General features: G+C 38.0%; 3 protein-coding genes across 3 annotated transcripts in view; all 3 read right to left on the reverse strand.

Moving 5' to 3' along the window:
* Positions 1-6,639, reverse strand: part of LOC128375069 (putative Polycomb group protein ASXL3) — a 46,767-nt gene extending 40,128 nt beyond the window's left edge. Inside the window, exons 1-6 of the mRNA XM_053335318.1 lie at positions 6,480-6,639; positions 4,422-4,504; positions 3,226-3,334; positions 2,792-2,933; positions 1,522-1,640; positions 288-408 (exon numbers count right to left, since the gene is read on the reverse strand). Of these exons, the coding sequence (XP_053191293.1) occupies positions 288-408; positions 1,522-1,640; positions 2,792-2,933; positions 3,226-3,334; positions 4,422-4,504; positions 6,480-6,536 (631 nt within the window). The 5' untranslated portion in view covers positions 6,537-6,639. The remainder of the gene's footprint in view (positions 1-287; positions 409-1,521; positions 1,641-2,791; positions 2,934-3,225; positions 3,335-4,421; positions 4,505-6,479) is intronic.
* Positions 6,640-7,564: 925 nt separating this feature from the next.
* On the reverse strand, positions 7,565-13,516 carry LOC128375163 (kinesin-like protein KIF3B). The gene is made up of 8 exons (XM_053335439.1): positions 12,113-13,516; positions 11,926-12,027; positions 11,590-11,712; positions 11,130-11,248; positions 10,080-10,196; positions 9,238-9,352; positions 8,326-8,504; positions 7,565-7,715 (listed from the first exon to the last, which is right to left on the reverse strand). Exons 1-8 carry the CDS (start codon positions 13,514-13,516, stop codon positions 7,565-7,567), a joined length of 2,310 nt encoding a protein of 769 aa, XP_053191414.1.
* Positions 13,517-14,027: 511 nt separating this feature from the next.
* hadhab (hydroxyacyl-CoA dehydrogenase trifunctional multienzyme complex subunit alpha b) lies at positions 14,028-22,768 on the reverse strand. The gene is made up of 20 exons (XM_053335438.1): positions 22,635-22,768; positions 20,013-20,054; positions 19,831-19,901; positions 19,597-19,730; positions 19,214-19,352; positions 18,980-19,099; positions 18,741-18,843; positions 18,461-18,583; positions 18,216-18,334; positions 17,913-17,969; positions 17,706-17,815; positions 17,277-17,411; positions 16,895-17,066; positions 16,698-16,784; positions 16,459-16,599; positions 16,202-16,270; positions 15,826-16,021; positions 15,588-15,702; positions 15,218-15,363; positions 14,028-14,544 (listed from the first exon to the last, which is right to left on the reverse strand). Exons 1-20 carry the CDS (start codon positions 22,699-22,701, stop codon positions 14,399-14,401), a joined length of 2,292 nt encoding a protein of 763 aa, XP_053191413.1. The 5' UTR covers positions 22,702-22,768; the 3' UTR covers positions 14,028-14,398.
* Positions 22,769-24,652: the final 1,884 nt, after the last annotated feature.

Raw genomic sequence — 24,652 nt, forward strand, 5'->3', positions numbered from 1 at the left:
GTTCCCACACTGACGCTGCCAATTATTATGAGTCATGTTTGGATAATGATACGATTCCTTTGTAGTCTAGTTATGGCAACCTGTAATACTAGTAAAATACACAAGAACTGCATCAACTGCGTCATTTGTCTTCAAAATTGTGTCACAATTACAACCATGTAATAAACATTAAAAATAAATAATAAATCCCACCTCGGCTATGTGATCTAGATGAGCATCTTTTTAGTAAGCATGTGAGCATTTACTGATTAAAATCTATATTTGTTAATATAATAGCTACCACCTACCTGTCTTGGTGGTAATGTTGTCAGCCATATCTTTGATGGTCTTCAGAAGCAGTCTGGGATTGGAGGTTGCTGGCATGCCCACCTGCCTGCGCTGGTTTCTCTGTTGTTGCTGCTTCAAGGCCTAAAAATGAGCAAATAGTACGAGTTCTCAGTTCAAGAGAAAGAACGTGTGAATGTGTGGAACCCCGTGTTTGCCTGTAACTACACCCTCAGGGCCACTTGCCTGGTTAAATAACAACTAAATAGCAGTACAGCAATGAAACACAGGTTGCGTAACACGAGCATAAATCATCTCTGTGTCGTAAATCTGTCAATAAATATGATTACCTCTCAAACAACGTCAACAGAGTTAAGAAACAAACCAAGACAGTTCACTCTGTGCCTTTCTTTTGTTTGAGGTGATTGAAATATATAGGAAATCACAGAAGGAAAAATTCACAATAGGCCTTTACAGCTCTAATATTTTAGCCAAAATGCCATCTTGTGGAGCTGCCTTTGCCCAATAAATGAATACAAATTGGTCTTAGAGAGCTGAAAACTCCACACCAGCACAGATGGAGTGAATTACAATCTGTGCAATCAAGTGAAATCTAATTAAATAGAACACAAAAGGCACAAAGCAGCCAATAGGAAAATGTTTAATGGCTGCATTATGAGAACATTAATACTGTAAAACCAGCTATAGGCATTTTTCCCCCTGGCGTCTCATTGTTTTTAAATAATCAGCACAAGATGTTTAACAGACAGAAAATGGAAAGATGATGAGCGCCTCGTGCGAATACAGCACAGTGTGGGGTTGGTGTGTTTATGCGTTTAATGAAAGCGTGCAAGTAAAAAAAGGTCAGATAAATGTAGTGAAATGTGCAGAAAACTGAATATGCATTTACTATGACAGAGCAAGAAAAATCCCCACAGACTCATCACATTGACCATAGTTGTTAAAAAGACAGAACAGATCCGTACAGCTTTTTCTTCTTTTTTTTTTTGATGCAACAGTAGGAGTCTCCTTTTCAATCTCTACACATGGCAGATTTTTGAACATTAAAGCATGAGCATACTTAACAAGCATGTATTGCAGGGATTTGTGTGGGTGTATGCAAGTATGAGGGTGTGGCAGGAACTCAAAAACATGCCTGAGATATGTGCCTTTGTGAAAACCTACTACTACTATTATTAATATACTTAAACATTTAAACCATAAATATATAAAAAGGAATACAGAATACATCATTACCTGTTTCAGAGCTTTCTTGCTGTGTTTCTGCGAGGGAGAGATGAGCTTACTGGTGGGGATAGAAGGCGAAGAGCACCGAGGCTGCGGAGACGAAGGCTGCGACTGCAACTTGGAGGGAACTATGAAAATACAAAAGCACAACACAGATGTTACAAAATCCACTTCCTGAGGGTGGTGTACAGACTTTATCACATCATGCTTTTGTTTTGATGAAACTGAAACCACTACTGAGCACAAAGAAGCAGATTAAATTACTTTTCTAAATAAAAAAAAAAAAGGGCTAAACAATCTCAAAAGGAAAATTGCTTAAACAACCTCGCTGCAGTCTATTTTTTTGATAAAGCACATTTGATACATACTGTTGTAATCCACTTGTTTCTTTTTTTCCCCCCCAAATTCAGCTTAATTCACGTTTGACTTTGTGGTTCGTTTAGCTGAAAAATAAAGTAATACTCGAGTCCTCCCACTAAGCTGCAAACCAAGGTTATTTGCTTGGCAGTTTCTAACTTGTGCATAATGAGGAAGTGGTCACGGGTCATACTGAGAAAATACGGCTTCCTGTTAAACAGTCACTTAAAATATTCAAGTGGTAGAGAGAAAGAATGAAAGTCAGCGAGAGAACGGCCCATGAAGAACAAAACAATTGGTACTCGACGGCAAAAAAAAAGAAGAAGAAGCTCATTCTCCAAAGTTGCACTGCAATAGGTACAATCAGGTATGCAATTCACCGTAAAGCAACCATTTGACTCTACGGATGCACAAAAATTTGCGGTAACCATCGTGCAGCTTCTCTGTCGACAATTAATAGACGACGTTACGGATAGAGCATGTTTGTTTTAAAGATAAAACCCACCTTTATCCATCATCATGTTTGATGTTAAATGTATTCCAGCGATTATTTTGTGATAAAAAGGTGTAATTTATGTTTTCTACTTAAGCCTCTTTCTCTCAACTTGCCTCGTCTACTTCTACTTCTGCTGGCTTCCGGTAACAGCGGCTGGGAGGGGGGGCGTTAACTGTCATAGTCATAACACAGCTAGGTAACCAATCAGCTTAAAACAGCCGGGGTGTTTCTACCACTTGTGCTTTTATGATCTATTAAGGCAATTGTTGATGGTGAGCTGTTTATCTTTCTCTTGTATTGACTCTATCTAAACGATTTTTGAACAAGGAAAGAAGCCCTTCCTCTTTGATATCACAAAGCAGCTCTCTCTAAAAAGGGACTGTACTTTCTGCAGCGATATACTAACTCTAATTTATGATATGGTACCTCTTCGCATCCATCTTCCTCTCCTGCCCTCCTGTGTAATGGCACTGCTGTTGTTTTCTGTGCTTTGGGAGTCGGAGAGATTGTCACTACTCTCCTCAGAGTCCTCCTCCGACAGGTCCTTTGCCACATCTGAGATGTCCTTCTACATAAAATACAGAGCACATACAGTGTATTATTATTATGTTTGACAGATAAAGAGCTAAGCAGAAATCTTCACATAGATAACACTAATTGAATTTGTACAAAGCTTAATGATGCTAAATGAATGAAGAGTAATGTATTTATGAGTCTCCATACAAGACATGCAGTAGAAATGGTTGGAATTACAAAGAACAATGTTTGTGAAGGATCTTTTACTTTATGGCTTTCCCATTCATGAATCGTGTTTGGTGTTTACAGTCAGAATAGTGTAAGCTGTTTTGTGTCTAACTGACCTTCAATGTGTAAACTCCCATTCTGCCTGGAACTTTGTAGAAGATCCCCTCCTCTCCACGAGAGTTGGTGTGCAGCATTGCGTTCAGACATGCCAACGGCGAGGTCCCGCTGAATCATTGGAGAAAAACGCAAATTACACATCTGTTCCCCAATAAACTAAGACAGCTGGGAGAAAGACGCAAAGAGGGTAAAAGGCTGGTCTGATATCTGGGGGGGAGAAATCGCTATCATGCATCAGGAGGAAACATGTGAGTTCAGTTCAGATTCACATTAGTGCAGTTGTGAGGCAATTTGTTCTACGCTTTAAAAGCAATCAGTTGCATAAAACTGCTTCAAGACTAATCTAATCATTGTCAGGGACTGATATTCTCAGAATAAACCTGTCTGACATCACTACATCTGTTGCATAAAAAACATGTCCAGTTCAAACACTTTCAAAACAAAAACACGAGTTAGTAAAAAGTGCACATTAATGCCCCAGCAGAAGAAGAGAGTATCCGAAACCGAAAATGTTCTTTTTTTGTACTTAAAGTGCAAAATGTTCGGCAAAAAAAAAAGCAATGAGGTTGAGTAAATGTAACATCTGTTATGCATTTAGTAAATTACACTAGTTAGGCTAACAAATAGCTAGCTAAAATCGCCAGACAATGTATATGATCAAATGTATAGCCTTTTTACTTTTTGTAAGTTAACGTCATGTAAACATACTAAACTAAACGTTGAATATATAAAGCACAAAACACGGCCGTCGGCTTCCATCTTTTAATTTATTAGAGCATCAAATATTTTATTCATACGGGAAAATATAGTGTGTGTTTTTATGCAACAGGTGGCTATAGATATCTACGGTCACTGTGACTTTATGCAACTGAGCCTAAGACATGTTATTGTTAATAACATGCAAAAAGTAAAAACCAATCGAAGTGGCATTGCAGTGAGTTTGTTAAGGTAAGGGATGTGGAGGGTTGGGGGGGGGGGGGCTAGCTTGTTCTTACCTTCTGGATGAGAACAGTGACAATGAAACAAAAAGAAATCAAACAATTAGAAATTATTGAGTAAAAATAATCGCGACTATGGGTACAAGAAAAAGGAAAGTACACGGTATGAGTCAATAACAGAGAAAGAAAGCTGCAGTGCTCTTGACTGAGGGGATTTTCCAAAAGGAAAGCTACTAAGATGCCAAGAAAATGTTTACCTTATTTCCTTAAGCCTTTCTCTTTGGATCACCTGCAAGATTTCTTTATGGCTCATAGGCGTGTTAGGGTATTTCTCCAAAACCTGCAATAATGAAAACAACAAAATACATGTTAGCATACTACTGTAACAAAATTCAAATGAGAGGGGCCTTCACAGAATATGATGTGGTCTCAAGGCCACTTCAACCAGAGCCAAACATTTCACATTCTAAAGTTTTCTGACAAGTTTCCACAAAGCCTCAACTCCTTTAATTGAGCAAGTTCACAGCATGATACTGGCCTTTCCGACTCTATTAGAGTCAGCTCTTCTGCCATGATGTTGCTGTTGTTGCTGATAATAAATAACACATGTTTAGCTACTAACTTATAATTTGTTACATATAGTTGCTGGGGTACAGTCAGTCTGGGAAATGCCATATGTCATATGTTGAGCAACACTCACAGATAATATTAGATAATACTCAGACATGTCATAGAAATAATGTCATGGTCTTGTAACATTTAAAAGGATAGTTTCAACTTTTTTCAGGTCTGTCTTAAAACACTGACACCATACTGAACATCATATGAACTTGTATATACACTGACTGGTTACCAAAATATCCCCTTCAATTACATTTAAAGTTAATTTGAAGCTTATATGAGGCTTCAGCAGTCCGAGTTAGTCACATAAAGTTGATAACTAACACATTATAGTCTTTTAAGCTTAAAAAAACTCTCTTTGTGATTCTCAGATAGCTTCCCTGTTGATCTAAGGTGGAATAACAACAAAAAGGGGGCAAAATATCTATTTGATTTGACTTATTTGGATGGCTGAGGCTTCAAAGTATCTTCAAATAAACCTTTAAATACATTTTTGCACAGAAGGAGACTTGTGGATTTCAACACTCCATCACTAACATTGTAAAAGCATTATGAAGAGATCTTCTGATGGTTAGTTGAAAAAGGAGGAATGATTACAGCAACAAACATCTGTTTCAGTGTCCATTAGGGGGGCACCTGACTGCTGTTTTTAAGACACTTAAAAACTGTGAACCTGTCCTTTTAAGAAACCTTCCCCTCTATCATTAACATCTGGTGTTGTTGCATTTGCTTTTCTCTTCTTCCCTTTTATATTTTTTGTGATAGCTGCTAGTATAGCACTGCAGTGTATAAATATATGTAGCATCCCACTAAAAACACAAAGTTTATGGATGTTTACAAACTAACATTATGATAATGTATCATCAATGGAGTACAGTAAGCTAAGGTATGTCATAAAATTAGTTATCGTCCATTAAATAATCAATGTTAACTCTTCACTGGACAGTTAATAGGTGTCAATAACCTAATGCTTCAATAGTGAAATAGTTGTTGACAGTTTGAGATCATTAGCATGCTAAGCTACACAGCTAGCAACAGTCACTACTGTACTCTTGATGATATCTCGCCAAAAAACCGCAGGCATGCAACAGAATGAGGTTAGCTTGGTCAACTATAATAGAGTCATGGTGATGTAGGTGCTTAGGGGTAACACAGACACTTCATATTTCATTGTTGTATATCTTGCAAACGTTATCAAAACAAAGTTGTTGACGAAGTAGGGAGCTAGCTATGCTATGCTATGCTAACGTTAGCCTGGCTAGCACGTAGCTCTGACGCGATTACCTCACGCTTTGGTTAACTTCACAAAAATCGTGAGAGATAAGATATGTCAGCCAGTACAAGGGTCTCAGACAACACAAGCAGGAGGGGGAACATGCTTTTGGTGCACACACACTCACTCTCTCTTACACGCACGCCACATATTAATTAGAGAGATACAAGAGAGAGAGGGATAGAGGGAGAGAGAGAGCTAATGACAGTGATCTTTTTTTTTCTCCCCTCCTAAATGTCTGACCGTCAACAGGCCCCACGCAACATTTCGTCTCCTCCAGCAGCAACAGCAGGCAGGTCATGAACTCATAAATTGTACAAGTGGGAGCGTTCAAAGGAAAAAACAACCACAACAAAAAACGACAGGTAAAAAAAAGAGAGAGATGGGTAAGGAAAAACAACAACAACAACACAGAATATACCGTTTTAGCTGCTTCAGCCCACGTCCTCCCTTTCTTTTTCTTCTGTCTCTCCCTCATCGCGGATGTCTTGTCGCGGAGTAGTAGTAGTGTTTGAATTTGTGTCTGTCTCAGTTGAAATGTTGCTTTTAGTTACCGCGTAAGATCCACTCCGCCTGCCATGTTGGACTTACTGTAAAGAGTCATGTGACCTCCCCCCCTGAAGGAAACGTCATCTTACTGTATATAGCCTATAGCTGTCATTTCCAACTCTTAAACTTTTCCCCATATATATATGTATTAATTTATTTATTTATTTATATAGCTGTCAACAATGATTATACTCAGTTTCCACATGCACACTGCAAACATGTTCAACTTCAGCTCTTTTTTGGGGGGAAAACACAGTAGGCAGATTTTTTTTTTTTTTTTTAGTCTAGTTTATTTTGCATGTTTTTAAGCAAATGGACTTCTTCTCACGATTCTCACACAACTATGAAAAATAAGGCAGCTAATCAAGAGAGAGCATTTGCAAAGCTTTCTTCACATTTTTTTTTTGGCTCACAAATTACATCAGCAAGAAATTGAAGCAACAATTCATCAAGAATATAGAGTCTAAATCAGGATGGACCCAGCGTGTTTCATCATCATCACCCTCCACAGACTGGACACATGTTACAGACTTTTATCTTTAAGAAAAAAAGGGGGGGATTAAAGTAATGCTGTTTAAACATTACAAATAAATAAATAAAATTTAAAATAAGGTCTGAAAAGATCTCCCAAAATTATTACTACAGTATATGTCAAAGAGGGAAGTGTGCTATTTGTTGAGGCCACAGTAAGTCCAGAGAAAATACATATTTTAAGCAACAGTAGGCAAAAAGCTGGCGAACAGTCATCAAAATCACTTTAAGAGCTCCACTGACCACTGAATTCATTTAACATGCATTCCCTGAAAATAAATGCAGGATGCTTGTCTTTGCATTTAAATCAAATATGTGCTCAATAGGGTATTTTAATAAAAATCAACTTAAAATCAAGCCAATCTGGAGTCATTTGTGCCACCTGGATCTAAGGCCAGCCTACGTGTACAGTTGTATTGACACATCTCATGGGCTCGTTTGAGCTGGATCCCCGTGTGGAAGATAAGCAGCAGAAGATGGTCTTTGTCTCTGACTGTGGGAGAAGCTCTGGGATCCTGATGCCAGTGTGGTAGATGATGAGGACGATGGGACAGATGCTGCTTGTGTTGGCTGATACCTGTAGGCCATATAAAAATTAATTGATGTTTAATTTAAGGTGAAATACACTTTACTGTTCCATATCACAAAATCACTCAAATATTTCCAGTAGTGCAAGAAGTATTCCGATGCTTTACTTGAGTAAAAGTTCTGATTTCAAAATGTTACTAAAGTAAAAGTATTATCAGAAAAATACACTATGCAGTATCAAAAATAAAAATGATCATTATGAAGACTGGCTTCTTTTAGAGTGTAACAGTGTAAAGTTAATGTTCATCAATGTGGAGCCAATTTTAGATACTTTGGATGGATTCATAGTAATAGTTTGGCATCATATTATATAAGTGTATCTTTATATTTTTAGCACAATTTACTACCATTAAGGCAGCTATTAATTAATGTACATGTCAGTGTGATATGAAAATACATTTTTAGAGACTCAAAGATTACATGAGTTGAAAAAGCTGTTTCCTTTAAAAATAACACCACTACTGCATGCCACACAGGACAAATCATAACAATTATTCACAGACGTATTCAATTGCAGTGTTCAGGCCAATCCGAACTTAATGGCTTTTTCAACATCTGTAACCATGTAAGATATCTGCCCTCCACAGCTGTTCTCTCACCAGGATTGGGATTTCCTGACCCGAGATGATGCGGTGGCCCTCTCTCTGATAGGAACATTTACCAGAAGATCTCGCATCAGCCTGGGAGAGAAGGCTCTCTCCAGGTGAGTGCCATTAAGGTTCAAGGTGAACATGGTTGGCGGGGACATGTCTAACTCCAACAGCATGATATTCTCCGCCTGTAAGAAACAGATGGGGGTTAACTTGCAGTTATGAAAGCGTTATCACATATGCAAATGTGTTTGGTAGTAAGAAACCTCACTCTGCTCTGCTCTCATTTGCTATGTTGATTTGGTTTGGTAGGTGCTATTTGTTTGCTATGACAAGTATAACACCTTCTTCCACTGTTTTGCATTAAAACCTCAACGTTAATTCAGGTACAGAGTCCACTCCTTTCTCTTGAAAGCTTCTATTGTGACACATCTACTGGATATGTACATGTTTGACCAAGCAATTGTTTTAAAAAAAGAGAAACTCAGAGCAACAGTGTGGCAATAAAGCATGACTACATTGTTGTATGGTTGGAAATATTGCTGATGAAATACAGAAAACGCAGTGTCGACTTCCAATTATTATTCTATTACTATGGATGTGAACCAATATAGTATATGTAGTTAATAACACTTTTTTACTCTCGGCTTCTGGAGTCTAATTGTTCAAATACACTGCATCCCTTGCTATTACTTTAAAAAAACAGCCATTATTTGACTGCTGGCTTTCATTTAAGAATTTGCAGTTTTTGTTGTGTAACATCACATTCATGGCTCACCAGCATAAGATGCAACAGTTAAAGCTGTGAGTGGTTTCCATAGCTACACCCATCATCTCATCCCTTAAAGAAGGTGTGCTCTTTCACATCTCTGACTCTGCTGTACTTTTGCTAACTGTCCCTGTGAATGTCCAAGTACTGACCTGGTATCTGGAAGGGGCCCCGGTTGCTGAGGCAACTGCCATCTGTGCATAGTGGCTGATTGGCCTCTTGTATCCCACAGCAGAGAGAGGCCTCCTCTTGACCTGAGTGGGTGCACTGCGATAAAGACATGGGAAAAGGAAGGATTTAGATTCTGGTAAATGCACTCAGAAGTTGGGGCAGTGGTTTAGATGTAAACATCTGTCCCATACTGTATATGGTCAGCTGATAAACTCCCACCCCACAAAAGCACTCTTGTTATCTCCTTCATGGCATGTTTAACTGAACTTTCCAACTGTCTCAGTAAAGAAAAACACAAAGATATCTGTGTCTCGGACAGGAAGAATGCATACATTATTTATGGTCCTGTATCTGATCTGGGTAAGTTGAACCTGTCAAAGCTCTGATGAGTGGGAAAGATTGTGACTTTGGTGACACCTAGTGGTAGGATTGAAAAAGGACACTTGTAGCAATGCAAAACCAGTCAGAATAATTGAATGATGCTATAATCACACAAAACTCTACAATTTCAGCACTATAATATTTCTTCTTTCTTCCTACTGTCCTGTAGCCTGCCTAATCTGTTTAAACCTCTGTTTGTGACTTGGGTCAAAGGAACAATAATAGCATCAGTTGACTGAACGTTGCAGCTGTAAAAAAGCAAAACTCACATCCATTAAACCTTAAACAAAGCCTGGGTTGCATTGCATTATAATTTATTCAAAAACTGAGAGCTAAGCCTGCAGCAATGTTGTTCCACATGTGATTCAATGCAGTTTTACATTCTTTCTTCAACTTACTGTATAATATGTTGGCATTGTAAAAAAAAAAAAAATTAACTGACCTCTCTGATGGGATAACAGGTTGGAGTCTCCACTGATCCTCCTCGCAGTCAAAGTGCAGCCTATTCATGATCTTGTTCTTTTCTTCAGGAGGTATAAAATTCTCAATCAAGAGATATCTGAAACATGTGATACAAGTACAGTACATGTTAGACGGGATCATCCAAATAACAACATACACTGCCACTGTAAAAAATAAAACACTTCTAAAACTTATACAGAATAACACACATTCACTTTTAGGATAAACAATCAATAAAACTGATATTTTTTGTGTATAGTTAATGTTTATCTCATCATGGATCATAAAATTAGTTTAATATTACCCACAGATTATTGGAACAATGCTACCAGTTTAGCTCCTCCTATGGGCACCCATAAGTGGATGTTTTTATATCAACAGAATGAATGATATGGTAAAAAAACTGTTGTAATAATATGAAATGTATCTTTATAGTTGAAGTTTTAACTGCTGACAAATACTTTTCTTAATGAATACTTAATAATGTCCTTACAGTATATTGTAAACAATGTATTAAATGTATGTATACTGCTAATAAATTCTAAATATGGCAGTCAAAGTGTTACAGTTGTGGTTAATAATTATACTGTAATAATATATCATAATATATCATCATACTTATAAGTATGTCACTATTATTTAATGAATAATAAAGAAATGCATTCTTCTATTTTGCATTGTCATCCAGAGTAAATGAATATGCATGCGATATCACACATTTTACTACATATATTTGATCAGTTTGATAATGCTCAGTTATTTTCTTAAAACTTATATCAAATGTAAGTGTGGAAATGTATTTTATGGCGATATGATGATGTTTAATATCGTAGCATTCATGTAAAAAGGAGTTAAATTTAATCCTTTTCTGATAAATTGACTATAGCACTGTGGCAAATTTACCATGATAAAATAATACATTCTCTCTTCATTCTGATCAACACAACAAACAATATTTTCAATGCTTTCTGAACATTTTCTACTATGAAAAAATGACAAATGCTTTATATGCTTTAGCTTGGGTACTCACTTGTACTTGAGTTCTCTGGTGAGCTCATTCTGTGTCTGTTCAAGCTCCTGTCTGGTACTGACGTGCTCGCCGATAACATCTCTCATCTCCCCCTGTACCATTTGTAGCTTGGTAAACAACTGTAAAGAATATGGACATACCGATTACTGATCTCACTAAAGCTGTATTAGACACACTGCTTACATTAAAACCACAATAAAGGCCTAAATCCAAATTTAGTGAAGCCATTTATACACTAAATTCGATTAGCAACAAAAGGATTTCTAATGTTGGCTATGGACACGAGTGGAAAAATGTTCTCTGTCTATCAGAATTTAGCAATTAAACAATTCCTTAACACCAGAAAGAAACAGCTCTATCTAGTGTTACCGCGCCTCTCTTGAAAAAAAGATTCTTAATAGCTTTTGTGATAATAGCATCAGCGTGCATCAGCGTGCATCAGCAGGTGAGTCATCTTTACCCTCTTCAGTTTCTTTGTCTTAAGTTCCACCTCATGCTGCATGGAGGAGAATGTCTCTTTCATTTCCAAAGTCTCCTCATCTTGCAGCATCATCTGCTGCTGGATCTCTCTCTCTCTCCGAATCTGCAAGTCAGACATAGTGTTCGGGTCAGTTAAGGTTGAATGGAAACTACAGCCATGAAAATAAAGTTAATTATCAAACAACTTTATGTGAAAGTTCAGACAACCCAACAATTATAGCAGAGTGGAAAAGGGGTGTTTCCTGCTGAGTAATGATGGAGAAAACATCCAAAACCATTAATTTAATCATTATTGGTTATATAAGACATTTATTACCTGCTCTGCAATCTCTTGCCTCTTCAGCTCCAGCATTTTTTGTTGTTCATTGGTGTGATCAGTTATAGTCTTTCCCCCAACTAACAGTTTGCTCTCCATAGCCTGTGAACAAAGACATATAATTATGCAAATTTCTTTTGTTCCACCAGTATCTAATTTATCAGACACTAATGTGCTGTGCCCGTACCTTGTATTTCTCAATGATCTTCTCCAGTGCATCTTGATCCCACTGCATGTCCTCCACACTCTTTCTGTTTTCATTCAGGTGCTTGAACTTCTCACTTTCTCCCTGGCAGGCCAAGACTTTGGGCATGTCACCTCCGTCTTTTGTGTAATGTGTCATATCTGGTTCCTCCTCCACAGCCTTCCAAACCTCTGCATCCCTCTCTTTGAAGATCTCCTCTTCCCAACCAGCCATACTTTTACTCAGTCTTTTGCTGTTCCTTCTCCTCCTCCTCTCCTTTGCCAGCATCCCTCGCTCGTCCAGCTGGGCTTTGAGCCGTGCAATCTCCTCCTGAAACTCTCTCAGCAGGGCATCTTTGGGATCCTCATTAATCCGAGGCTTGTTCTTTATGTTCTTGGCTCTGTTGGCGTACCTCAGCGTGGCCAGGGATTCACTGTGATTCTTGTGCGCTGGCCCCACCGTGGCTAACATGACAGTTTTTGCATTCCCACCCAGTGAGTCCTGGAGCAAGCGGGTAAGTTTGGAGTCTCTGTACGGGACGTGGGTGCTCTTCCCATCCACCAGGGCCGAAATGACGTTCCCCAATGCTGAGAGAGACAGGTTGATTTTGGCTGCCTCCTTCAAACGCTTCCCTTTGGCGCCAGTCTTGCTCTGGCGCTCACTGCCAGCCAGGTCAACCATATTAAGCTTTCCCACCCTAATGTGGTCCTCACCATCTGGCCCTACCTCACTGCACTCCACAGTTATGACAAAAATTGCATGAGAACGAGAGCTGCGTTCGTTCATGTTCGTGAACCCCACAGACCTGGACTGGTTACCTAAGTTCATCACATGTTCAATCTCAGTGGCGTTCTTTGTGACCACTGAGGACAGGTCTTTCACATACACCCCATAGTCAGGACTCTCTTTAAGTTCCAGTTTTTTGTTGTTATCTTTGCACAGGAGGTCTCTGATTTCCTCCTGGTAGATCTCAAGGTACGATGACCTCACCAGGTATTTCTGATTCTGAGTTCTGGCTATCTGTGTGAAAATGTGCTGAAATGAATTTGGTATAACACCTCTCCTCTCAGGGTCGTTTGAAACCCCTTGCATGGTGAATGTTTTACCTGTCCCCGTTTGTCCGTAGGCAAATATGGTCCCGTTGAAGCCTTGCAGCACGGACTCCACAAGAGGTCTTACCGCATCATCATATATGTCGCTTTGCTTTGAGTCCCAGCCGTACACAGAGTCAAACGTGAATACTTTCATTGGCTCATCAGGTGGTGCCTCCGGGTTCCTTAGGATGATCTGCCCCAGTTTGTCATCAATCCTCAAAATGTTCTCACACCCCGATTTCTCTTCTTTCCTATTGAATGGCCGGCAGCGTACCACCACCCTGATCGCCTCGCAATGTTTGGTTTTAGACATTTTGGTTTGTTAATTAAAAAAAAAAAAAAAAGACAGAAAACTATCCTCACCCCGTTACATAGCCATTATTTGGGGCGGTGTCCGCAGTAGTGTAGCGGTGCTCCATGCAGGTGCAGCGGCTTCACTTGGATTTGGTTTAAGTAAATAAATAAAAAAGCAGCCAGACTGACAGTCACACCTCATGTGGGCCAGTTTGAGCCGCTTTCATCAGCCCGATGGATGCTGCTCTTCTGCCCTGAGCATCCTCCAGGAAGGAAGCGATGTCACACGGTATGAAAAGGATGCTGCGAGAGAGAAAAACAGACAGCCCAGCCCACACAGCCTCCCAGCCGGTACACACCCTGCCTGCTCTGCGGACAATGGAAACCAGACATGTGACCTGCGCGACCAATTAAATTTGTGCAAATCCTCTGGTCTTACACATATATGGTCTAATTTTGTAATAGAGACCATTGACACACCTACTACCACTTGAACGCACATAAAAGAAGGAAGAAAAAAAAAAAGTGGGTTTGATTCAATAACAAAATTTTATTTCGACTTCACATTTACATCATTCTTCAAACCAGCGCATAAAGTCTTTAATGTACAGAAAAAAGAAATACATTTGCAGGCACACATTCATCAATGCAATGATGAATTATTTTTTGCCAGCTGGGATTTTTTTATTTTTTTTATTTTGCTGCTATGGAGTCTATACACCCTCAGTGAAATCAATAATGTAAAAGTACAAAAAAAAAATCTATCCATTATTAATTTCTGCAGACATTGTATTTTCCGATTTTTTTTGCCTTCCCACTCATGACATAAATGTTAGGCACATTCTAGTGGCAGGCCCCAGTTTTATTAGTAAGTACTACTGGCACAGATGGTGAAGTCAGGTCACTTGTGAAATTTCTTGCTTGAATCCTTTGCATGATCCAGTAGGAGTTGGCATGGTGTGAAGTGATTGCCGTAGACGGCTTCGTACTGCCTCATCTTATCCACCAGCTTGTCGGCACCAAAGCTGTCCACGTAGCGGAAAGGCCCTGAAGCAGTAAGATATTTTGTTAGACACATTATCACAGATATGCAGATATGGTTAAAAGATAATGGGGATATTGCTCTGAGTTGTTTTCATTTGTCAATGAAGATAAAAACTATTCTGTAAAAACCAGATGAGTTACTGAACTACTAATAGATCCTTGTTTTCTGGGGTGCAACAATTATGTTCTTTATCAATAAATCCCTGAATTATTTTCTTGATAGTTTTGTCTATAAAATGCCAGAAAATAGTGAAAACGCCCAGTGTAATAACTTAAAGCCCAAAGTGACTTCTTTAAATGTCTTGTTTTTGTCTGCTCAACTGTCCAAAATCCAAAGATATTCTGCTTACTATCATGTATGACTCAAAAAACTTCCAATTCTCACATCTGACAAGCTGCAACCAGCAAATTGATATTTTTTACTTACAAAAAAATCTCATGATTAATCAGTAGACTCATTGATAAATTGACTAATTGTTGCAGCTGGTGGTTTTACCATAAAATGCTGTATGCTCAGTAATTTACCTTTACAAAATCACTGTTTGTGACTGTATTCAGCTCTGAACAAAACCCTTTAGATACCCTTTTTAGAGGTAATAATCCCCCCATTGACAGACTGACAGAGGATATAGGCACTCAGCATAAGCAGCTTAAATGACCAAGGTTCAATTCTGACCTCCAAGGCACGGGGGGAATCCCAGTCCAAACACAGCCCCAATGTCTCCTTCCAAAGGATTGTTCAAAATACCCTCTTGCAAACACAGCACGGCCTCGTTGACGAACCGGGTAATGAGTCTGTACTGTATGTCAGAGTCTGATGAGCTGGACAAATGAGAACAGAATATTTTAATCATTAGGAGATGCTAAAATGAAAAAACAGTAAAATATTTATATAACAACATGAACAGGATTTATTTTGTGTATTAAAGACAAAACAAAATTCTGGTTACTGTAATTAACAACTGGGACTGATAATAGTAATTTTATAAATAGACAAATTAATAATGTGACTTAAATGGACTGCATTGCTACTTCTGACAACTCACACAGCAGGATTTGGTGTCAATTTGTATTTCTGCAAGATGTCGTCAATCTCTGTGTTGACGTCTTTGACTTTGAGTCCTGGCTGGTAGGTGTAGCAACCCTTTCCTGATTTGCGGCCTTGAGGATAAAAAAAAATAAATAAAAAAAAAATAGTTCAATACATTTTTACAATCATTCCCACATAAATCAACAATATCCAGCTATAATGAAAGCTCAATCCTTCAATGTGACTGCATGTACCCTTGAATCCCATGTCCACCATAGTCTTCAGAACCTCAACATTTCCACCACCGAACCGGGAGCCAAAAGCTTTGCCGAGGTCCTCGGCCACATGAGCGGCGACATCAATACCGACTTCATCGATCAGTGTGGCGGCACCAACAGGGAACCCGAAGCCTGTGGTGAGGGCATCCAGCTTCTTGGGGTCAGCTCCTTCCTGTAAGTACACAATGGATAAATAATAATGATATCAATTTTCTAACAGCCATCCTGAAGTGAACAGACTGTCTATCCTAGGTCCCAAAATCTATAACTCCAGTATATAATGAATACAGTATTTTACAGCAATAATAAGCACAGAGTCTACAGCTAAATTTAGTTTTGTAATACTACTAACCTGGAATATTCTAACTGCTTCAGCCAACATGGGAGCCAAACACCTTGTTGTATAGAATCCGGGTCCATCCTGCAAAGAAATATGTGTAATATATTTTAGTGTCATGCATCATCTTTGGCCTTCCCTTAAAGCTACTACTCTGTAAACAACTTTTATATTGTGAATATTAAATCAAAGATGAAACAGTTTTACACAGGGTAGTCACTGGTTAGTAATTACAGAGGGATAGAAGAAACAATTATGATGCTGAACCTCACCCCAACAACGATGATGACCTTGCCCTGCTTCAGGCCCATTGCCACAGCAGAGGCTGTTGTGTCCTTTGAAGTCTTATCAGTAGTTATAATCTCAAGGAGCTGCATCTTGTCCACTGGAGAGAAGTAGTGCATTCCAATTACCTAAAGAGAAAACACAGAAACAATACTCAGCAACATTGTATTCTTTCATTTAATTGCAAACGTAGGACTTTTAAACTACAAGGCTCCCAAGTACAAACCTTGTCTGGTCTCTTGCTGGCAGCAGCAATATCCTTGATGGGCAGAGCAGACGTGTTGCTGGCAAATATGCAGTGAGGGGAAACCACCTGCAGACAAATGGTTATTAGACTGGAGTTCAAAACATTTGTTACGCTAGAAAGTGAGTGTTCTCTTTCTATCAAAAAAGCCTACTGAGCCACTTTTCAGTTACACTTACAGCCTCCACTTCCTTCAGGACTGCATGCTTGATACTGATGTCTTCAAACACAGCTTCAATAACCATGTCAGCCTTGTCGAAGCCGCTGTAATCCAGCTTGCCAGACAAATTGGACAGGATGGAATCTCTCTCAAATGAAGTGATGCTCTTCTTTTTGGTCTTGTCATTGAGCCTTGAGTTAAATGATACATCGACTTACTTTAAGATCCCACATTTTAGGTTGCAACACATTTATAATCATCAAATATATTCCACAGCTGATAATATCTACCATATTTACAGTCGGTATGTGGATTAAATACCTAACATGGTGTAAAGATATCTTCCAAAAACTACATTTTTTTGATGCCTGATAAGGATAATCCACCATCAGACAACTCACCCTTTGTAAACCTGCTGCTCTCCCCTGCCCAGTCCAGCTACAGTGGTGTCCTTCAGGATCGTGTGCACCCCTTTGTCCACAGTCACCTGGGCGATACCAGCTCCCATCAGACCTGCTCCCAAGATGGCAAGAGTCCTGGTGGTAAACAAAGACCGATAATTAATTTAGTCTATAAGAACAATGGTCCTGAATATTTTACACATCCTTTAGACTAAAGTAAAGACTTGAAATAATCTCATGTTTGAGATCACTATAAATGAGTCAAACAATAGTATCAGACCTGGCTTTGTCGTCACTTGCAACCAGGTATTTAACTATGACCATATTGCAACTTTGCTATTTTGGTCTATTCTGTACTCACAACATCTACTGAGTATGTTAATTTAATATCATGGACGCACTCTGTATATGAAAGTAATATTCACTTACTTCACTTCTTTTTGAGGGGTTCCAAATCGGTTCTTCTTGCATGCAACTTGACCGTGATAGAGACCAATCAGGGCTGCTGATTCTGAGCTTCTTGCCAAGTGGCCAAAATTCTGTGACAAACAAAGTACACAATGATCAAGTACAATATTATTACTGGACTGTTGCAAAAACCAAATATGCCGATGACGTAAAGCCAACAAAGCTTACCTGAGACTCCGCTAAGTATCCAGCAGTAGGGCCTTGTTCTACTCCAGCCTTCACACACTGAAAGTTGGAAGCAAAATATGAACAGTTACATTTAGTGTGATGTAAATATGTATATATAATCAATTTTGTACAAATGTTTACAAAGCAGAGAAGACAAGAAAGAACTGGATACTCTACTCACAAATGGACAGTAAGTCAAGCTAATGAATTCAATTTCTTCCAAACTCCCTTTTTAAAACTTGAAATAATTCGCATTTTTATATACAGTAATAGAGTTATTGTTTAGAGAGCGCTTTCACTTACGTCAATGATTTTCAGGGGTGCTGGATATAGTCCCTTGCTCTGCTTCATGACTTTACCGTGGACAGTGTTGTAAATTTTATTCCGCACCATTTCAAAGCTCATGACATAGTCTTGAAGTTCTACAGAGAGAGAACATTTAGTCTTTAATATAGTAAAAAAAAAAAAAAAAAAAAAAAATTCATGATTGAACAAAAACAGAGAGAAAAGAATCACGCCATGTGCTCACTCAATTCAACATGACTTACTCTCCATCCTGCTTTTCTCTTTGCGGAGAGGGATCTTCTTTTGAACGATTCCTCTGGCACATTCAATGGCAATTTCCTCGAGGTAGTCAATTGTTCTTTCCTCTGGACTCTTCAGCCCAGGTCCTAGAATATGAACAGAAAAATCATGAAAAGATCCAAAACACACTGATGTACAGTCTGAAATCATGCAGTGTTACATCGAGTAGTTAATTTCTACAAGTGGTAATCAGTTCAGTGTTTTTTATTATTTTATGATATGTTAGTTGGGATAGCTTTTTACCTAGTGGATCAACAAGTTGGTGAACAAGCCCCATCTTCTTGGCTTTATCTGCTCGGATATTTCTTCCTGTCAGCATCATGTCGAAGGCACTGGGAAGACCAACCTAAAAAAGGTAATAAAGGCAAACATTTGTGAACTGATCTATCATCTATAATATTAGGAGTGTCTTTAATGCAACAAAAGAACTAATCATTTATATGTGAAACTGAACAGAAGTTACATTGTAAACCAGTACTAACCATTTTGGGGAGTCTCTGAGTACCACCGGCTCCGGGTAAAAGACCCAGCATTACTTCAGGAGTACCGAGAACTGTTTTCTTGCTCTTTGTTGCAATTCTGTACTGGCATGCGATGGCAAACTGAAATACAAAAATAACCCATTAGAGTCACATCATCATCATCATCAGTCATCATAGTCAAATGTTGTCACAGTAGTCAAAAATAAAGTTTGGGTGGTGAAATCATTTGTTTACCTCTAATCCTCCTCCCAAGCAAGAACCATTGATGGCGGCGACGATGGGCTTTGGTGATTTTTCAATCATATCAAACATTTTCTGCCCTTCTTGAGAAAGCTTGGTTACCTCATCTGCACTGTTGCAGGACTGAATCATGCTGTAACAGATTTAGAGGCCAATCATACATTGGAGACATTGCCATTTTTACATTTAATTCTAAAACACTAAGATTTTATTTCTGAAGGTCCATAACACTAAATTGTGTCATGCAGAAAAGTTTTAATACAGTGCGGTGGTAGTTAATTATACTGTACAATATATAAGATGTAGAGACATTACATGGCTGAAGTGCACATTTTATCAAGTTTAACAGAAAGTGGATTTAAGGAAGTTTCTATTACTTTATGTCGGCTCCTGCAATAAAGCATCCTGGCTTTGAGGAGATGAGGACAGCACTCTGCACAGCATTGTCGGCCCACACTTCATTCATGACCTCTCCCATCTCCTTTTGCATTTGTACCGACAGTGTGTTCACCTGGATAGAGAATTGACCATTAAATTTAAATTACATCTGCTTATTCCAGGCATAAATATCAGTGCATTGGTTTTTTTGTTCTTTTTAAACAAGCTCTCACCTTGGAATTAGGGTCGTTGATCCGAACAACGGCAACATCGCCCTTGACTTCATAGTTCACATGGGTTCTGGCTAAAAATAAACAAGGAAGATACTGCGCAGTCAGAAAATAATTGTGTCGCAGGACAGGGTGAGCTATTTTTAACCATGTAGTATATAAATTAGAAATGATTTTTAAATTACCTAGCATGGCTGGAGCTGTTGAGAAGGTGCGAAAAGTACTGCCTGTAAAAGGGAAGAGGACATTAATCAAACGACACTAAAGGTTACAGGAAGTAAAGGGAAACTTAAAGGACCAAGTTAAACTACCAATTCTCACTGTAATAATTATTTTTTCAAAACATATAAGAAAGAAGCAAACCATTCCACAAATGGAGATACAGATACTCGTCTTAAATTCTGGCAGATCCATGGATGTCAAAGTAGAGGATCAGTCATAGTAAGTAAATAAAGTTTTATTTATTTTAGTAGTAGTTAGTTTAGTAGTTGTTGTTTTTTTGAACAGACAGTTACAAAGTGCTTCACATACAAACCCATGCAAAATTAAAACAAACAAGTTTAAAATAAGTTTAAATTTACAATATAACAGGCTGAGACACCTGAGGACAGAAAGGGAGGCGCAGTTTAAAATAGTCCAAAGATTCAGCAGATCTAATAGGATTGTGGAAGATGATTGGATATAGTTGGGGCAAAGACTGCTGCTGCCTTTTGTTTTGGCGTTAGTGTGGGGGATAGAGAGAAGGCCGGGATCTGAGGATCGAGGTGGGGAGAGAAACGAGGAGGTCAGAAATATAGGTAGGGGAAAGGTCACTGAGTGTTTGTATGTAATCAGCAGGATCTTGTAGCCAAATCTGAATTTTTACACAAAGCCAATAGAGGGAAGCAAGAATGAGGGTAATATGGGAACTATGACTGGTTCTGGTTATTTTTGATACTCTGCATGTCATTTATGTACAAAATGAACAATTTTTGGCCTAATACTGACCCCTGATGGACAAGTAACATCCATGCATGATGATTTATGTTCACTTATCTTTACATATTTGTGCCTGTTTCAGTAAAATCCATCTGATACCATACATTTCACATTTATCAAGTAATATATCATGATCAATAATATCAAAAGCTTTATTTTAGACATATAAATATGTACTGTATACATTTTTTCCAGTGTCTTAGAGAATTGGGAATGTAAAGAAACAGGCCTGTAATTTGTAAAGTGGTGTCTATCCCCAGCTTTATATTATGGGGTACATTTTTTTCCTGGACATTTACCAGTTTGAAGGGACAATTTACAAATGTGAGTTAGTGGTTTTGCAAAACCATCAATGACATTCTTGACTACGGACTACAAGAATATCAATTTAATTCCAGTTTGTAGATATTTTACTCTTATCAATAATGCTGATCTCTTTTTGTTTTACTAAAAAAGTTGAGCTTGGATTTCTATCCCTATAATCACAAGACCCCTTCTTGGGCAGCTGTGGCTCAGGAGGTAGAGCGGTCATCCTCCAATTGGAAGATAGGCGGTTCGATTCCCAGCTTCTCCAGTCCAATGCAAAACATTTAACCCCAAGTTGCTGGTGTGTGAATGAGAATGAATGGGTAAATTTCACCTGATGAGCAGGTTGGCACCCTGCGTGGTAGCTCCTGCCATCAGTGTATGAATGGGTGAATGAGTTGTAATGTAAAGCACTTTGAGTGGTCATAAAGATTAGAAAGGCGCTATATAAGTACAGTCCATTTACCTTCTGTTGTTTCTAGGTCATTGATTTCTTCTGTTTATTTCCATATTATATCAATATTATTTATCATCTTATTTGTTATTGTTCTAGCTAAACTGCATTTTCACCATTCAGAAATGTCCATGTTATAAAACTGCAAGGTTAACCACACAACAAGAACCTGACTAACAAGTAGGGTCCGTTTAAAAAGTCTTGAGGGTCTATTTACTAATCAAGTTTACACAGAGTTAGGCTAGAAATAGTCTAATGTTGTCTGAACGCAAATGCAAACTAGTAGTTTAACTTAGTCATGTAAGTTTCCTTTAATCTTTTAGGTAAAATTCAGCTTCTTTATGAGAAAATATTTTACTACAGTCATGTGTCAAACACTGGGTACATGTCATCCAACCTGCTGCACGTAGCTATTTCATCACCCACACTAAAAATATACATATTTATATTACATTATATTTCACCATAAAGACTAAAAACAATGTCCTCCAAACAACATACACTTGAAATGTATCTTTTATTATATAAATATAACATAATGTGACCATGACCTCAGACAGCCTCAGCTATATGCTATGCAGTTTCATGAATGACCCTTCACCTAGTTCCCCCGCCTACCATTCACACACAGAGACAGGCATCTGTGGCTACGACAATGGCGAATGAATGACATAAGTATTCAAATCTCTGTCTAATATGTCCCAAAACCGTCTTATTACAGTCAAAAAGCGGAAGCTCACAATCAACTTTTATCATTTAGAAACAGAGGCTCATTTACTTTAAACAACAGCGTCTTTAATTAGCTATTTAGCAGCCAGTGGGTTAGCATGCGCATGAAAAATACACTTTGCTTGATAAACATCCACTTTTAAGTAATATCCAGATGTTCTAAACATATAAATTGATCGATATGAATAATGCACTAACACACAAACTGTTTTCTAAAAGTTTAATAACCCAGCTAAGGTTGCGGTTACCAAACACGTAGCAGTTATCAGGTTTTTTTTATTATTGTTCTCCTCGCTGGCTTTCTGTAACTTTACACTAGTGAAAAGCATGTCCTTCCTACCTGAGATTACAGAATATCTCTGTAATGACAATCTGGAGAGAACACCGACAGATCTGATACCAGCCATCTTGGGAGCGGAGGTCAGTCAGTACTGAAGCAGAAACTAGCCTGTCACAGCTCTGTCACAGTTAGCTAGCCTCTTCTTCTACTTCTGGGTTTTATTCTCTTCTTGGGTTTTTTTTTGAGAGTCAGCAAACAACTTTAGGGCGCATTACCGCCACCAACTGGACTGGAGTGTGGCTCGGGACTGTAACTACAACTCTAATTTACCCTTACATACTGTTGTTCATTTATTCCATTTTTACATTTTATAGCTGTAAAAACACTCTATCCACATTTATTTTTTTTTAGCCGGACTCACAGCTGATTTTTGATCTATTTAAAAAACAACAACACACAGGTCAGAGTTGTACATTTGCATATATAAAAATGTGTATCAGCTGCACACATAAAAAAAGATTTTATTTCCATTTTTGTATACTGTGGGTTACATTAGGAAAAGTGTTTTTACAGCTCTAAAATGCAAAAATGGGTCAAATTTGACCCTGAACAGTAAAACAAATCTGACCTGTGTTTTTTATTTTTTAAATAGATCAAAAATCAGCATTCAAACATGTTAATCCATCATATTTTATAAAATGTTCTCGTGGACCATACAATTGTGACATAATGACTGATGGGGAATTTATGAATGTGAATTGATGCAGAGACTAGACTAATTATGAGTCAGAATATGAACAGTATGTAAGGGTTAATTCATTTGACAGATTTTTCTGAATGCTTAAACACTATGATATATTGTATTTGGACTCATGAAAATCAATCAGCACACGTTCTAAACACAAAACACATTCACTAAGAATATTGATGTGAATTTGTCAATGTGATATGATAATAAAAGTACTCCTATCAGACTAAAAACTATATACATGGGAGCACACTTTCAGTAGCAATGCGCAAAAGGTGCAATTATCATCAGTCATATAAAGCTCTTTAGATAAAGGTTAGCAGGGTTATATTTATGTAAAAGCTTAAAGGAAGTGTCGTTAGTTTTATGTTATTAGATATTTATGACATAAGCTCCAGATCTTTTTCCAGTGAAGGTTGTCATATCATTACAATAAGATATGAGACAATTCTGAAAACTGGATGAAGTGGTTGGCTCTCATTGAACATTGTTTTTCTTTTTCGTGCCAGTGATTTTATTTTTTATTATTCTAATATGAAAAGAAAATCATGTCATCATCAATGTATTTTAAAACGAAAATCAAATGTTTTCACTTTGTTTTTCAATTGAATCACCAAAAGATACATGGACCGAATGCTTACCCCTGTATATCCTTTTGTTTTAAATCCTCCTTGTAATTAAAAGTAATCACTGACAAATATAAGTTGCTAGGGTCATTGTAAATGTATATGTCCTGCATACCCATTCAATGTAATAATCCTTTGTTTGAACGCAGTAGCAGCATGCAACCTCAGGGAGGAGGCACTGGACCATAACAAGCAGAAACCTAGAATAAAAGTAAGTCTTTGTATTGGACACGTTAAATAGCTTGTGGCTATACATTATGCAGAGAAACAGTATCTGTGGTGTCATTCCACTTCTCCATTTACATCGAAAGGTGAAGATTGGATTTTCGGTGATTACAACACCATAAGAATGGGTAGATGCAGAGCAACAAATACTTCAATGTAGGTTTGAAGAGGTGAAGCCATGGTTTACATCCTTGTAATTGTATTTCATTATTTCTTATGAGACTATTCCATCACAGAAATCTTATTAAGAAATAGAAATACAAAGTAAAGCACCTTCATCATTAATTAGTTACTTTCCACCACTGTTATAGCTCTTGTCCTAACACCACTATTCTCTCTTGTTTTCATTTTCTTCTGTTTTTCTAATCAGATAAGATATGATACTCCATTATTAGTTCCATGATGGGGAAATTTACATTATTGAAACAGCAAGCAAGTGGCCAGTATAAATAGAAGTATCAATAAAAAAAGAATTAAGA

Source organism: Scomber japonicus, chromosome 16 (assembly GCF_027409825.1).
Source record: "Scomber japonicus isolate fScoJap1 chromosome 16, fScoJap1.pri, whole genome shotgun sequence".
NCBI lineage: Eukaryota > Metazoa > Chordata > Actinopteri > Scombriformes > Scombridae > Scomber > Scomber japonicus.